The sequence below is a fragment of the Oncorhynchus clarkii genome, chromosome 6 (genome assembly GCF_045791955.1).
Source record: "Oncorhynchus clarkii lewisi isolate Uvic-CL-2024 chromosome 6, UVic_Ocla_1.0, whole genome shotgun sequence".
Taxonomy (NCBI): domain Eukaryota; kingdom Metazoa; phylum Chordata; class Actinopteri; order Salmoniformes; family Salmonidae; genus Oncorhynchus; species Oncorhynchus clarkii.
Genome location: NC_092152.1, coordinates 50580218 through 50592371, shown reverse-complemented (window position 1 = coordinate 50592371; position 12154 = coordinate 50580218). Strand labels below are relative to the sequence as shown.

Genomic DNA, 12154 nt, shown 5'->3' with positions numbered 1-12154 from the left:
TATTGGGGCGGTAAGTAAATTTAAGTAGGTCTGGGTTGCAGGTAAGGTAGAGGTGATATGATCCTTGACTAGTCTCTCAAAGCACTTCATGATGACAGAGGTGAGTGCTACGGGGCGATTTGTCATTTCGTTCAGTTACCTTTGTCTTCTTACTTACAATGACGGCCTACCCCGGCCAAACCCAAACGACGCTAGGCTAATTGTGCGCCGCCCTATGGGACTCCCATTCACGGCCAGATATGATAAAGCCTGTTTTTGAACCAGGGACTGTAGCGACACCTATTGCACTGAGATGCAGTGCCCTAGACCGCTGCATCCATGTGTGTATGTTAACTATTTAACTGTACTAAACTCAGCAAAAAAAAAAAGAAACGTCCCTTTTTCAGGACCCTGTCTTTCAAGGATAATTTGTAAAAACCACTAACAGCTTACAGACGGTAGGCAATTAAGGTCCCAGTTATGAAAACTTAGGACACTAAAGAGGCCTTTCTACTAACTCTGAAAAACACCAAAAGAAAGATGCCCAGGGTCCCTGCTCATGTGTGTGAACGTGCCTTAGGCATGCTGCAAGGAGGCATGAGAACTGCAGAAGTGGCCAGGGAAATAAATTGCAATGCCCATACTGTGAGACGCCTAAAACAGCACTACAGGGAGACAGGACGGACAGCTGATCATCCACACAGTGGCAGACCTTGTGTAACAACACCTGCACAGGATCGGTACAGCCGAACATCACACCTGCGGGACAGGTACAGGATGGCAACAACTACTGCCGAGTTACACCAGGAACGCACAATCCCTCCATCAGTGCTCAGACCGTCCACAATAGACAGAGAGGCTGGACTGGGGGCTTGTAGGCCTGTTGTAAGGCAGGTCCTCACCAGACATCACCGGCAACAACGTCGCCTATGGGCACAAACCCAACGTCGATGGACCAGACAACGGACGCGGTTCTGTCTCACCAGGGGTGATGGTAGGATTCGCGTTTATTGTCGAAGGAATGAGCGTTACACTGAGGCCTGTACTCTGGAGAGGGATCGATTTGGAGGTGGAGGGTCCGACATGGTCTGGGGCAGTGTGTCACAGCATCATCAGACTGAGCTTGTTGTCATTGCAGGCAATCACAACGCTGTGAGTTACAGGGAAGACATCCTCCTCCCTCATGTGGTACCCTTCCTACAGGCTCATCCTGACATAACCCTCCAGCATGACAATGCCACCAGCCATACTGCTCATTCTGTGCGTGATTTCCTGCAAGACAGGAATGTCAGTGTTCTGCCATGGCCAGCGAAGAGGGCAGATCTCAATCCCATTGAGCACGTTGGGGACCTGCTGGGTCGGAGGGTGAGGGCTAGGGCCATTCCCCCCAGAAATGTCTGGGAACTGGCAGGTTCCTTGGTGAAAGAGTGGGGTAACATCTCACAGCAAGAACGGGCAAATCTGATGCAACCCATGATCAAATAAAATAAAATAAAAATGTATTGGTCACATACACATGGTTAGCAGATATTAATGCGAGTGTAGCGAAATGCTTGTGCTTCTAGTTCCGACCGTGCAGTAACATCTAACAAGTAATCTAACAATTTCACATCAACTACCTTATACACACAAGTGTAAAGGAGTGATTAAGAATATGTACATATAAATATATGAAAGAGCGATGGCCGAATGGCATAGGCAAGATGCAGTAGATGGTGTAGAGTACAGTACATACATATGAGATGAATAATGTAGGGTATATAAAGTGCAATTGTTTAAAAGTGACTGGTGATACATTTATTACATCCAATTCTTAATTATTAAAGTGGCTAGAGATTGAGTCTGTATGTTGGCAGCAGCCACTCAATGTTAGTGATGGCTGTTTAACAGTCTGATGGCCTTGAGATATAAGCTGTTTTTCAGTCTCTCAGTCCCAGCTTTGATGCACCTGTACTGACCTCACCTTCTGGATGATAGGCAGTGGCTCGGGTGGTTGTTGTCCTTGATGATCTTTTTGGCCTTCCTGTGACATCGGGTGGTGTAGGTGTCCTGGAGGGCAGGTAGTTTGCCCCGTGTGATGCATTGTGCAAACCTCACTACCCTCTGGAGAGCCTTGCGGTTGTGGGTTGAGCAGTTGCCGTACCAGGCGGTGATACAGCCCAACAGGATGCTCTCGATTGTGCATATGTAAAAGTTTGTGAGTGCTTTTGGTGACAAGACAAATTTCTTCAGCCTCCTGAGGTTGAAGGGGGGCTGTTGCGCCTTCTTCACCACGTTGTCTGTGTGGGTGGACCATTTCAGTTTGTCCATGATGTGTATGCCGAGGAACTTAAAACTTTTCACCTTCTCCACTACTGTCCCGTCGATGTGGATAGGGGGGTGCTCCCTCTGCTGTTTCCTGAAGTCCACGATCATCTCCTTTGTTTTGTGTGAGGTTATTTTCCTGACACCACACTCCGAGGGCTCTCACCTCCTCCCTGTAAGCGGTCTCGTCATTGTTGGTAATCAAGCCTACCACTGTGGTGTCGTCTGCAAACTTGATGATTGAGTTGGAGGCGTGCAAACTTGATGATTGAGTTGGAGGCGTGCACAGTCATGGGTGAACAGGGAGTACAGGAGAGGGCTGAGAATGCACCCTTGTGGGGCCCCAGTGTTGAGGATCAGCGGGGTGGAGATGTTGTTTCCTACCCTCACCACCTGGAGGCGGACCGTCAGAAAGTCCAGGACCCAGTTGCACAGGGCGGGGTCGAGACCCAGGGTCTCAAGCTTAATGACGAGTTTGGGGAGGGTACTATGGTGTTGAATGCTGAGCTGTAATCGATGAACAGCATTCTTACATATGGGTTAGGGCAGTATGCAGTGTGATTGTGTCGTCTGTGGAAAGCAAATTGGAGTGGGTCTAGGGTGTCAGGTAGGGTGGAGGTGATATGATCCTTGATTAGTCTCGCAAAGCACTTCATGATGACGGAAGTGAGTGCTACAGGGCGTTAGTTGTTTAGCTCAATTACCTTAGCTTTCTTGGGAACAGGAACAATGGTGGCCCTCTTGAAGCATGTGGGAACAGCAGACTGGGATAGGGATTGATTGAATATGTCCGTAAACACATCAACTAGCTGGTCTGAGCATGCTCTGAGAACGCGGCTAGGGATGCCATCTGGGCCGGCAGCCTTGCGAGGGTTAACACGTTTAAATGTTTTACTCACGTTGGCTGCGGGGAAGGAGAGCCCACAGGGTTTGGTCAGTGGCATTGTATTGTCCTCAAGACATCGATGTCCACGACATGGCTGGTTTTCTTTTGTAAGTCTGTGATTGACTGTAGACCCTGCCACATACCTCTCGTGTCTGAGCCGTTGAATTGTGACTCTACTTTGTCTCTATACTGACGCTTAGCTTGTTTGATTGCCTTGCGGAGGGAATAGCTACACTGTTTGTATTCGGTTATGCTTCCGGTCACCTTGCCATGATGAAAAGCAGAGGTTCACACTTTCAGTTTTGCGTGAATGCTGACATCAATCCACGATTTCTGGTTGGGGAAGGTTTTAAAATTCACTGTAGGTACCACATCACCGATGCACTTGCTAATAAACTCGCTCACCGAATCAGCATATACAGTGCCTTGCGAAAGTATTCGTCCCCCTTGAACTTTGCGACCTTTTGCCACATTTCAGGCTTCAAACATAAAGATATAAAACTGTATTTTTTTGTGAAGAATCAACAACAAGTGGGACACAATCATGAAGTGGAACGACATTTATTGGATATTTCAAACTTTTTTAACAAATCAAAAACTGAAAAATTGGGCGTGCAAAATTATTCAGCCCCTTTACTTTCAGTGCAACAAACTCTCTCCAGAAGTTCAGTGAGGATCTCTGAATGATCCAATGCCAACCACTCTGAAACTAACTGCAGCGCTTTGTTAAGTGTTGCAGTCATTTCAGTCGCTGTAGTAGCTGATGTGTATAGTGTTGAGTCATCCGCATACATAGACACACTGGCTTTAGTCAAAGGTGAGGCAGGTAGCCTAGTGGTTAGAGTGTTGGGCCAGTAACTGAAAGGTTGCTAGATCAAATTCCTGAGCTGACAAGGTAAAAATCTGTTGTTCTGCCCCTGAACAAGGCAATTAACCCCCTGTTCCTAGGCTGTCATTGAAAATAATTTGTTAAATAAAGATTGAAAAAGATAAAGGGGCCTGGACAGCTGCCCTGGGAAATTCCTGATTCTTCCTGGATTATGTTTGAGAGGCTTCTATTAAAGAACACCCTCTGTGTTGTGTTATCCAGGTAACTCTTTATCCACAATATAGCAAGGGTTGTAAAACCATAACACATATGCTTTTCCAGCAGACTATGATCAATAATATCAACAACAACTAAAAACATGCAGGGCTTGACATTAACCTGTTTATCCACTTGTTCTTCAGACAAGGAGATGACTGAAAATGTTGCTGTGTTGTTTGATGCAAGAAACCACTTTACAAAATAAAATGCATTATTATTCCCATAACATTATTACAGAGAATCAGACAAATTATGCTATCCTCTGCCTATTGGCTACTTATAGCAGCACCGTGTATTTTTATTTAACCTTTATTTATTTAACAGGGAAAACATATAGAGTCCTCGATCTCTTATACAAATGTGACCTCTATTTACAAAAATTACAGTCACAGGAAGCGCAAATAAAACATCACAAATCACTCAGAACATTCCGCCACAAATAAGTCCCCAATCAATACTTTACATTTCCAGAACTGCACCAGAACATCAAGATGAAATGTATTTAGAATTTTGTTCCAGCAATAGAGTGCATTAAAACTAAAAGCATATTTACCTAGCTTTGTGGAGACCCTAGGAACATTGATAGTTAACCAGTTCACAGGATTGGTTAAATCAGTTGTCTATACTTCAAAAGCAAAGATAAGATGGAAGTTTATAAAGAAGGGCCTTGTAAACAAAAAGTGAGTCATGTAGAGACCTACAGGTCTTTAGCAAAATCCAGCCAACCTTTTGACACAGTAATGAGTATCAAAACTGTCATCTGTAACAATCTCTTTACCTGACTCGCTTTTCAAAGATGTCTAGAAATGTACATGTTTTGTGCTCCTGTAGAAAGCAATCACTCCCCTATTGCTGACTACAAAGAATTTACAACTGGGCTAATAACTCGCTAACTAGGAAAGGAAATGAACAAAATGTGCACATGTGGATACATGCAGCTCTCGCTTTGATCTCAAAATAAGCTGCATCTATTGACCGATTATGCTGTAAACACATTCCAGTTCAAAGTAAATGGCACAGATCCATACAGTACCAGTCAAAAGTTTGGAAACACCTACTCATGCAAAGGTTTTTCTTTATTTTTACTGTTTTCTACATTGTAGATAATAGTGAAGACATCAAAACTATGAAATAACACATATGGAATCATATCATAACTAAAAATGTGTGAAACTAATTTTATATTTGAGATTCTTCAAAGTAGTCACCCTTTGCCTTGATGACAGCTTTACACACTCTTGGTATTCTCTCAACCAACTTCACCTGGAATGCTTTATCAACAGTTTTGAAGGAGTTCCCACATATGCTGAGCACTCTTTGGCTGATTTTTCTTCCAAATCATCCCAAATCATCTCATTTGGGTTGAGGTTGGCAGATTGTGAACAGAGAATGTGAAATATTCCTCGATATTAAAAATGACCCAAGCCGCTAATAATAGCAACAATGCAAGCCTATCGACACACTTTCATACTCATTCATTACTGCTGTAATGCTTGTTATAGCGTTGAGTGGAAATAAGAAGAATGCGCAATAGATTGGCTTATAAAAGTGTTGAATACAAATTGTTGACAGTGCTGAGTAAGAACTTAAACAGCAGCTCTTTGCTGTATTCGTTGACAGTCTCTCTCTAGTCATGATTTCAAACGTTTTTAAATCTCACAGTATAAACTTTGTTGTAGCTTTCATTTATGCCTGATACGTTACTGCAGACATGGTAATCTGAGCCATCCGATTGGCCAGCGGTAGACCTATAGTGCACTTAATTTGCTCTCTGGGTCCGCCGGCAAGGCAGAGTTTGTATCTTCAGACACATGAAATGGTTCAAAATGGCATTCTCTTAACCAACTTCACTTGAAATGTTTTTTCAACGGTTTTGAAGAATTTCCCAGATATGCTGGGCACCTGTTGGCTGCTTTTCCTTCCCTCTGCGGTCCAACTCATCCCAAACCGTCTCAATCAGCTTAGAGGGAACATTGTCCATGACCGCCAGAGAACTGCCTGTCTGTCTCTGACAAATTACACTGGTGATCAACCTGAGACACGATATGTGATATGGGAAAACAGTGAAACACCCAGAGTATGACCTGAACATACTGCAGCAATATTAACTCTCACACAGGTACCAGAGTGGTTTGGTGTAAAAACATTTCTGGGGCCCATAGTTTATAAGATATCCCTGATCTTGTAATCTAACCAGGTAAAAATCTGGACCTTATACGCTATGACATGCTTAATCTGTTGTAAAAAGGTTTAATATGGGCTATGATGGGACCAGAGTTTTTCTAATCAGGTCACATGGTTTTAATACAAATCCTGGAAAAACTCCTGGCCTTTGGGAGGATGAAAAAACTCTGTCAAACTGCAGCAACCTTGTACTTGTTAATATTAATTAGATTTTAAAGAAGGAATAGGGGAGTTTCCTACACACAGACACAGAGAAAGCAACATGATTGGACAATACATCTCACAGGGCTGAGTTTGCTTTATGCAGGTTTGCATCGTGTAGTCCTGCCCTTTGCAACTATAGGCCTAATAAAAAATGTCACAGTCTATGCAAACTATCCAGTTAATAATTTTGGATTGAAAATTAGTCAGCCCAAGTTTGAATATAAACCAAATTTGATCCCATTCACATTCTCACAAACAAATGGTCTAAAAATACACAATATTACAGCTTAATTTACACTGGCCAGATGGACAAGGCGCATAGTAGGCTGATCAACTGTTTGTAGGTTACAGTCGACCAGACTGAAAAATAGTCTTGTTTCCATGCAATAAAGCATGTCAGATCGCTAATGTTTAGGTGTGGGTTGCTACATTTATGTAAGAGTTTTTGCTTGTGTCAGTCGGGAGTAATGTGTTATCACCAACGGTATTATAGTAAATGGAAACTGAAATAAAATAATTAACAAATCAATTTTTAACTTTGAATCCAAAACGAACAAAAAAGTAGAGTAACATCATGAATTATATTCAGTTGTACTTTTTTGGGGGGGTGGATTGGATGTTTTTTTTAACCGCAAGGCTCAGACCAACATGGCAGTGTTGCCATTGTTGATAAAATATTTTCTTTATAATGACAAAATAAACATGTATCTAACCCCCATATTACACACTCACACACTGAAATCATAATATAATATTATGTGTGTACACATTGTACAATCAATCAGTGAGAGAGATTATCCTATATCACATGTATTGGTATATATCAGCTGTACACATAAATCATGGCAAAATGGTTCCTGTTTCAGTCATGTCTTTCATCATGTTTGCGTGGGTCAAACAAAAACAAAAAAGGTGTTTATGTTCACTTGGTATGTTCACTTTTTTATGGAAAGGTGTCTATGTTCACTTTCAGTTGTTGTCCAACAGTAATGTATCTTCTCTCCCTCTCCCATTACTATTATAGCTGCAAGTTGTTTGGTTGTGTGCCAGAATGTTTAGGGTGAAATATGACTTTGTCATAGAACTTTACATTATAACATTACTGTAGGACAGCCAGAGGCAGAGACAGCTCTTTCTGCTGCACTTACAGAGGAGAGTTTGACATTCTTCTAGCTCACATGACCCTCACAGCTGAGCATGGGTATAATCAAACAAGACAGATAATAGAAGCACACACACACAGCTGAGCGTGGTTACAGTTACAGCATCATTAGATTAGAAGTACCAAAGCTGGCTGTGGTTCAGAGCAGGATCACACACACATGTATGCACACGCACACACATAGATATAGGAGTTAAGTACAGTCAAGTCCTGAGAAGTGCAGTGCATTGTGACTGTCGTGAATTCATGTAAATATCCTGAGAAATAAAGAAAAATGTCATTGATTTGGGCCTGGGCGTGCGTGGACTGAATCTCATTATCAAAACCATTGTGGGTTAATTAAATCATTGATGCAGTTGCGTAACGGAAACATAGTCACCAGCAGAGTTGGTGTGTCCTGTGTGTGTGGGGGGGACGGGCTGGCATTCAAATTTCTTCACTCAGTCTACACTAGTCTTAACCATACTTATAGGTGAACAATAGTAGGGCTAAATACCACAACGGACCCTTCTGCTCTGTGTAATTAAGAGTGCTTCATCACAGACTGTGGCTGAACCTGATTCAGAGGGGTTGGGTTAAATGCAGAATATGCATTCAGTTGTAAAACTGACTAGGTATCCCTCTTTCCCTTTCCTTTGGGGGATGAATAGCCTGGTTCCATTCCCATTTCTCGATATTTTTCCCCAAGGCCCTACCCTTCTCTTGCCTAACCCTATCCCTTCTGCTCTCCCCCTAGTCTTTCAATTCACATCTCATGCCTGGTGAGGCGACATGAGGAGAGAAGGAAGGAGACTAGCAATAGGATGTGAATGTGAAAGATCAAGTCATTTACCAATATGAATAGTGGATACAAGAGTTGTGCTGATGCCTGTACCATACCATTATATCTCAATCCCAACCAATAACCACAGAACTATTTACTTTACAGAGCATTAGCACTATAATCCTGGTTGGTATAGATTGGCACATTCGTTTTTGGTGCCCTCACTGACCAGTAGTGGATATATGTTTGATAGACATTCTTGGATGAAGATGACACTTTCTAACCATAGATATGATCCTTCTCATAAACCCTCACCCCTAACCCTACATAACAACAAATAGCTCATATAATTACTTTGCTATATATATTGCTATATATATATTGTTATGTACTGGTGTCACAGGAAGTTAGTGGCAACTTAATTGGGGAGGACGGGCTCGTGGTAATGGCTGGAGCAGAATAAGTAGAGTGGTATCAAACATATGGTTTCTATATGTCCGATGCCATTCCATAAACGCCGTTTCAGACCCTATTATGAGCCATCCTCATCCTCAGCAGCCTCCACTGACTGGTGTGTTACGGAATAACTTATGACAGTCACTAATATCTACAATAGAACAGGTGGCCTGCTTATCGAGATGAAACATGACAAGCGATAACAAAATGCATTCCACCAATTTGGAACACATTCTCAGTATAATATTATGGTAGGCTACATTTTGAATGATCTTGGCCATCATTGCTGCATTGCATGTCAAAGGCATGGCGATGCTTTGCTTGTCGAGTCAGATTTGTAATATAAGTCTCTGATAAATAACAATCCCTTTACATTGTAAATTAAATCCAGAAGAATTAATGATGTTTAAATAATGTTTACTAACTGCTTTACTCATCTCATATGTATATAGTGTATTATTCTATTATATTGTATTTTAGTCAATGCCCCCCGACATTGCTCGATCTAATATAACTATACTTCTTAATAACATTTTTTTACTTACTAGATAAGTGTGTATTGTTGTGAACTGTTAGATACTACTGCACTGTTGGAGCTAGGAACACAAGCATTTCGCTACACCTGCAATAACATCTGCTAAATTTGTGTCTGTGACCAATACAATTTGATTTGATTTGGACAGATGAATACCAAATAGCTTAGTCAATCAAAGCCAGTGTCATTCATGTGATTGTAGGCTATTACACAAACTTACCCCATTGTTATTGTAGGTAAACCAAATCAGCAGATGAGCAGATGGAAAATGTTCTCTGGCCAAATTCTGGACGTTGTTTCTGTTGGTTTGGCGCGGTGATTGCCCTCTATAATAGGCGTGTTTCTGCCTCTTCACCGTAGCTCGTCCGAAATAAATTCCAAGGCAAATACTGCATTGTCACATTCACAACAGTGTGAAACTACACATAGCAGGGCAAATGTTAATTCACTCGAGATTAATGCACATTGCCAGTACCTAAACTACTGTGTTGAAGCGGCGTCCGGAAGAGCCATAGAGAGTTCGATGGAGAGAAATGTGTCCGTCAGACAATTGTCGGGTATATGAAAACAGGAGAGATGTTATTTCGTTGTTTTCGCTGTTTTCGCTGTTTGATCTCCAAACGCCGCCTGACAAGTCCAGTCGATCGGTAAAGCACAGTACCCACTGTTCACCCCATGAGCTCTCTCCTCTCCTCTACGCCCTCTGGTCCCTGCTCTCTCGACCGGACACCTCCTCAGTCCTTAGCAATGTATGTTGCCATAGACGAAGAGACAAAGCAGGAGGGACTGAGCACAAAATCGGTCGTTTCCAGCAGGTGGCGTTTATTCATTTATTTCTCTCACCAAGCGAGGAGTTTTTGTTCGGAGGTCAATGGGATAATTTATTTATTTTGTATTTATTTAACCTTTATCTGTTTAACTATGCAAGTCAGCTAAGAACGAATTCTTATTTACAATGATGGCCTACAAAAGGCGAAGGGCCTCCTGCAGGGACAGGGTTGGCATTAAAAATAAAATAAACATATAGGACAAAACACACATCATGACAAGAGAGACCCCACAACACTACATAAAGAGAGACCTAAAACAACAACATAGCATGGCAGCAACATGTGAAAACACAGCATGGTAGCAGCACAACATGACAACAACATGGAAGCAACACAACATGGCAGCAGCACAACATGGTAGCAGCACAAAACTTGGTACAAACATTATTGGGCACAGACAATAGCAGAAAGGGCAAGAAGGTAGAGAAAACAATACATCACACAAAGCAGCCACAACTGTCAGTAAGAGTGTCCATGATTGAGTCTTTGAATTAAGAGATTGAGATTAAACAGTCCAGTTTAAAAAAAAAAATCCAGCTCATTCCAGTCGCTGACTGCAGCGAACTGAAAAGCAGAGCGACCCAGGGGTGTGTACTTTGGGAACCTTTAACAAAATGTGACTGGCAGAACGGGTGTTGTATGTGGAGGATGAGGGCTGCAGTAGGTGGGTCAATATCACAAAACAGTACCATTTGGACCAGTTTTATTTCAGAATTTTTATTCCTTTTATGTTGTACTATAAAAGGGAAATATTAGACTTGTAGACTTAGAGTTAGATAATTATAAACAGCAATATGGTGTCCACCCTGTTACAGACATGCACTTAACTGTATTTAATGACTTTCATTGGACTATTTTTAATAATATTTACATTTTCATAAAGCTATTGTGTCCCCTTGTCAACCATGTCCATTTGTTCTGATCATTGTGTATACAATGTGTGGTTTTATACAGAACTTCATCTAATTTGCACCTTATCTTTCTAAATTGAGACAGGTATTAATTATATTTTATCCAAGTTTATAATTGTCTGGTGTTGGCGGTGTCTTGCTCTTTAATAAACATTACACAAATTCTTGATATTTGACAATGTAACTGAATTCATTTGAAAAATATGCCAAGATAACAGGGTGGACCAAGGTATAACAGAGTGGACAATTATAAAGGGGACAGAACATAAATTAAACCCTGAACACTGAATACGGAACACTGACTAGACATCTACATAGTAATACATGTAGTAACAACACTGGAACTGCTATTTAGTTACATATTCATTGTGAAAAACAACAACACAAAAATACATTGCTGGTACAAAATCATTGGAATTAAAACACATTCTTGTGCCTCTCTTCCTCTCCCCCTCTCTCGCTCTCCCTCTTTCACCCCAATGCCCTTCCACATACTTCCAGGTGGATTTTTCCATCTGCACAGAGTGTTTATTAACAGCCTGTGGCTCTGGCATCAGACAAATTATCTGTCCATCAGAGTACAAACAAATATCTTCCTTTGGACTTGGCCAGAATAATTTGCTGATGCCATTCCGGTGCATGCACTTCACCTTAATGTGATGTTCCTCTACATCCATGATGATGCCAGGGTATCCTTCATGGTCATAATTGACAACACACCACTCCCCTACGTGATTAAGTTCAATGGTGCCAGGTCGCCATGTGGTGTCAGCCCTGTCATGAGATGCAGAGGGCTGGTTAGATGCTGCAGGGTCACCCAGAGTTGCCTCTTTGAGCTGAAAACAAGGACAGT

The 12154-nt window shown here is 41.8% G+C and overlaps 1 protein-coding gene across 1 annotated transcript in view; it reads right to left on the bottom strand.

The window, feature by feature from the left end:
* LOC139411277 (homer scaffold protein 1b) overlaps positions 1-10280 on the bottom strand; it is a 120486-nt gene extending 110206 nt beyond the window's left edge. Inside the window, exon 1 of the mRNA XM_071157347.1 lies at positions 9781-10280. Within this exon, the coding sequence (XP_071013448.1) occupies positions 9781-9785 (5 nt within the window). The 5' untranslated portion in view covers positions 9786-10280. The remainder of the gene's footprint in view (positions 1-9780) is intronic.
* Between the last annotated feature and the right edge of the window lie 1874 nt (positions 10281-12154).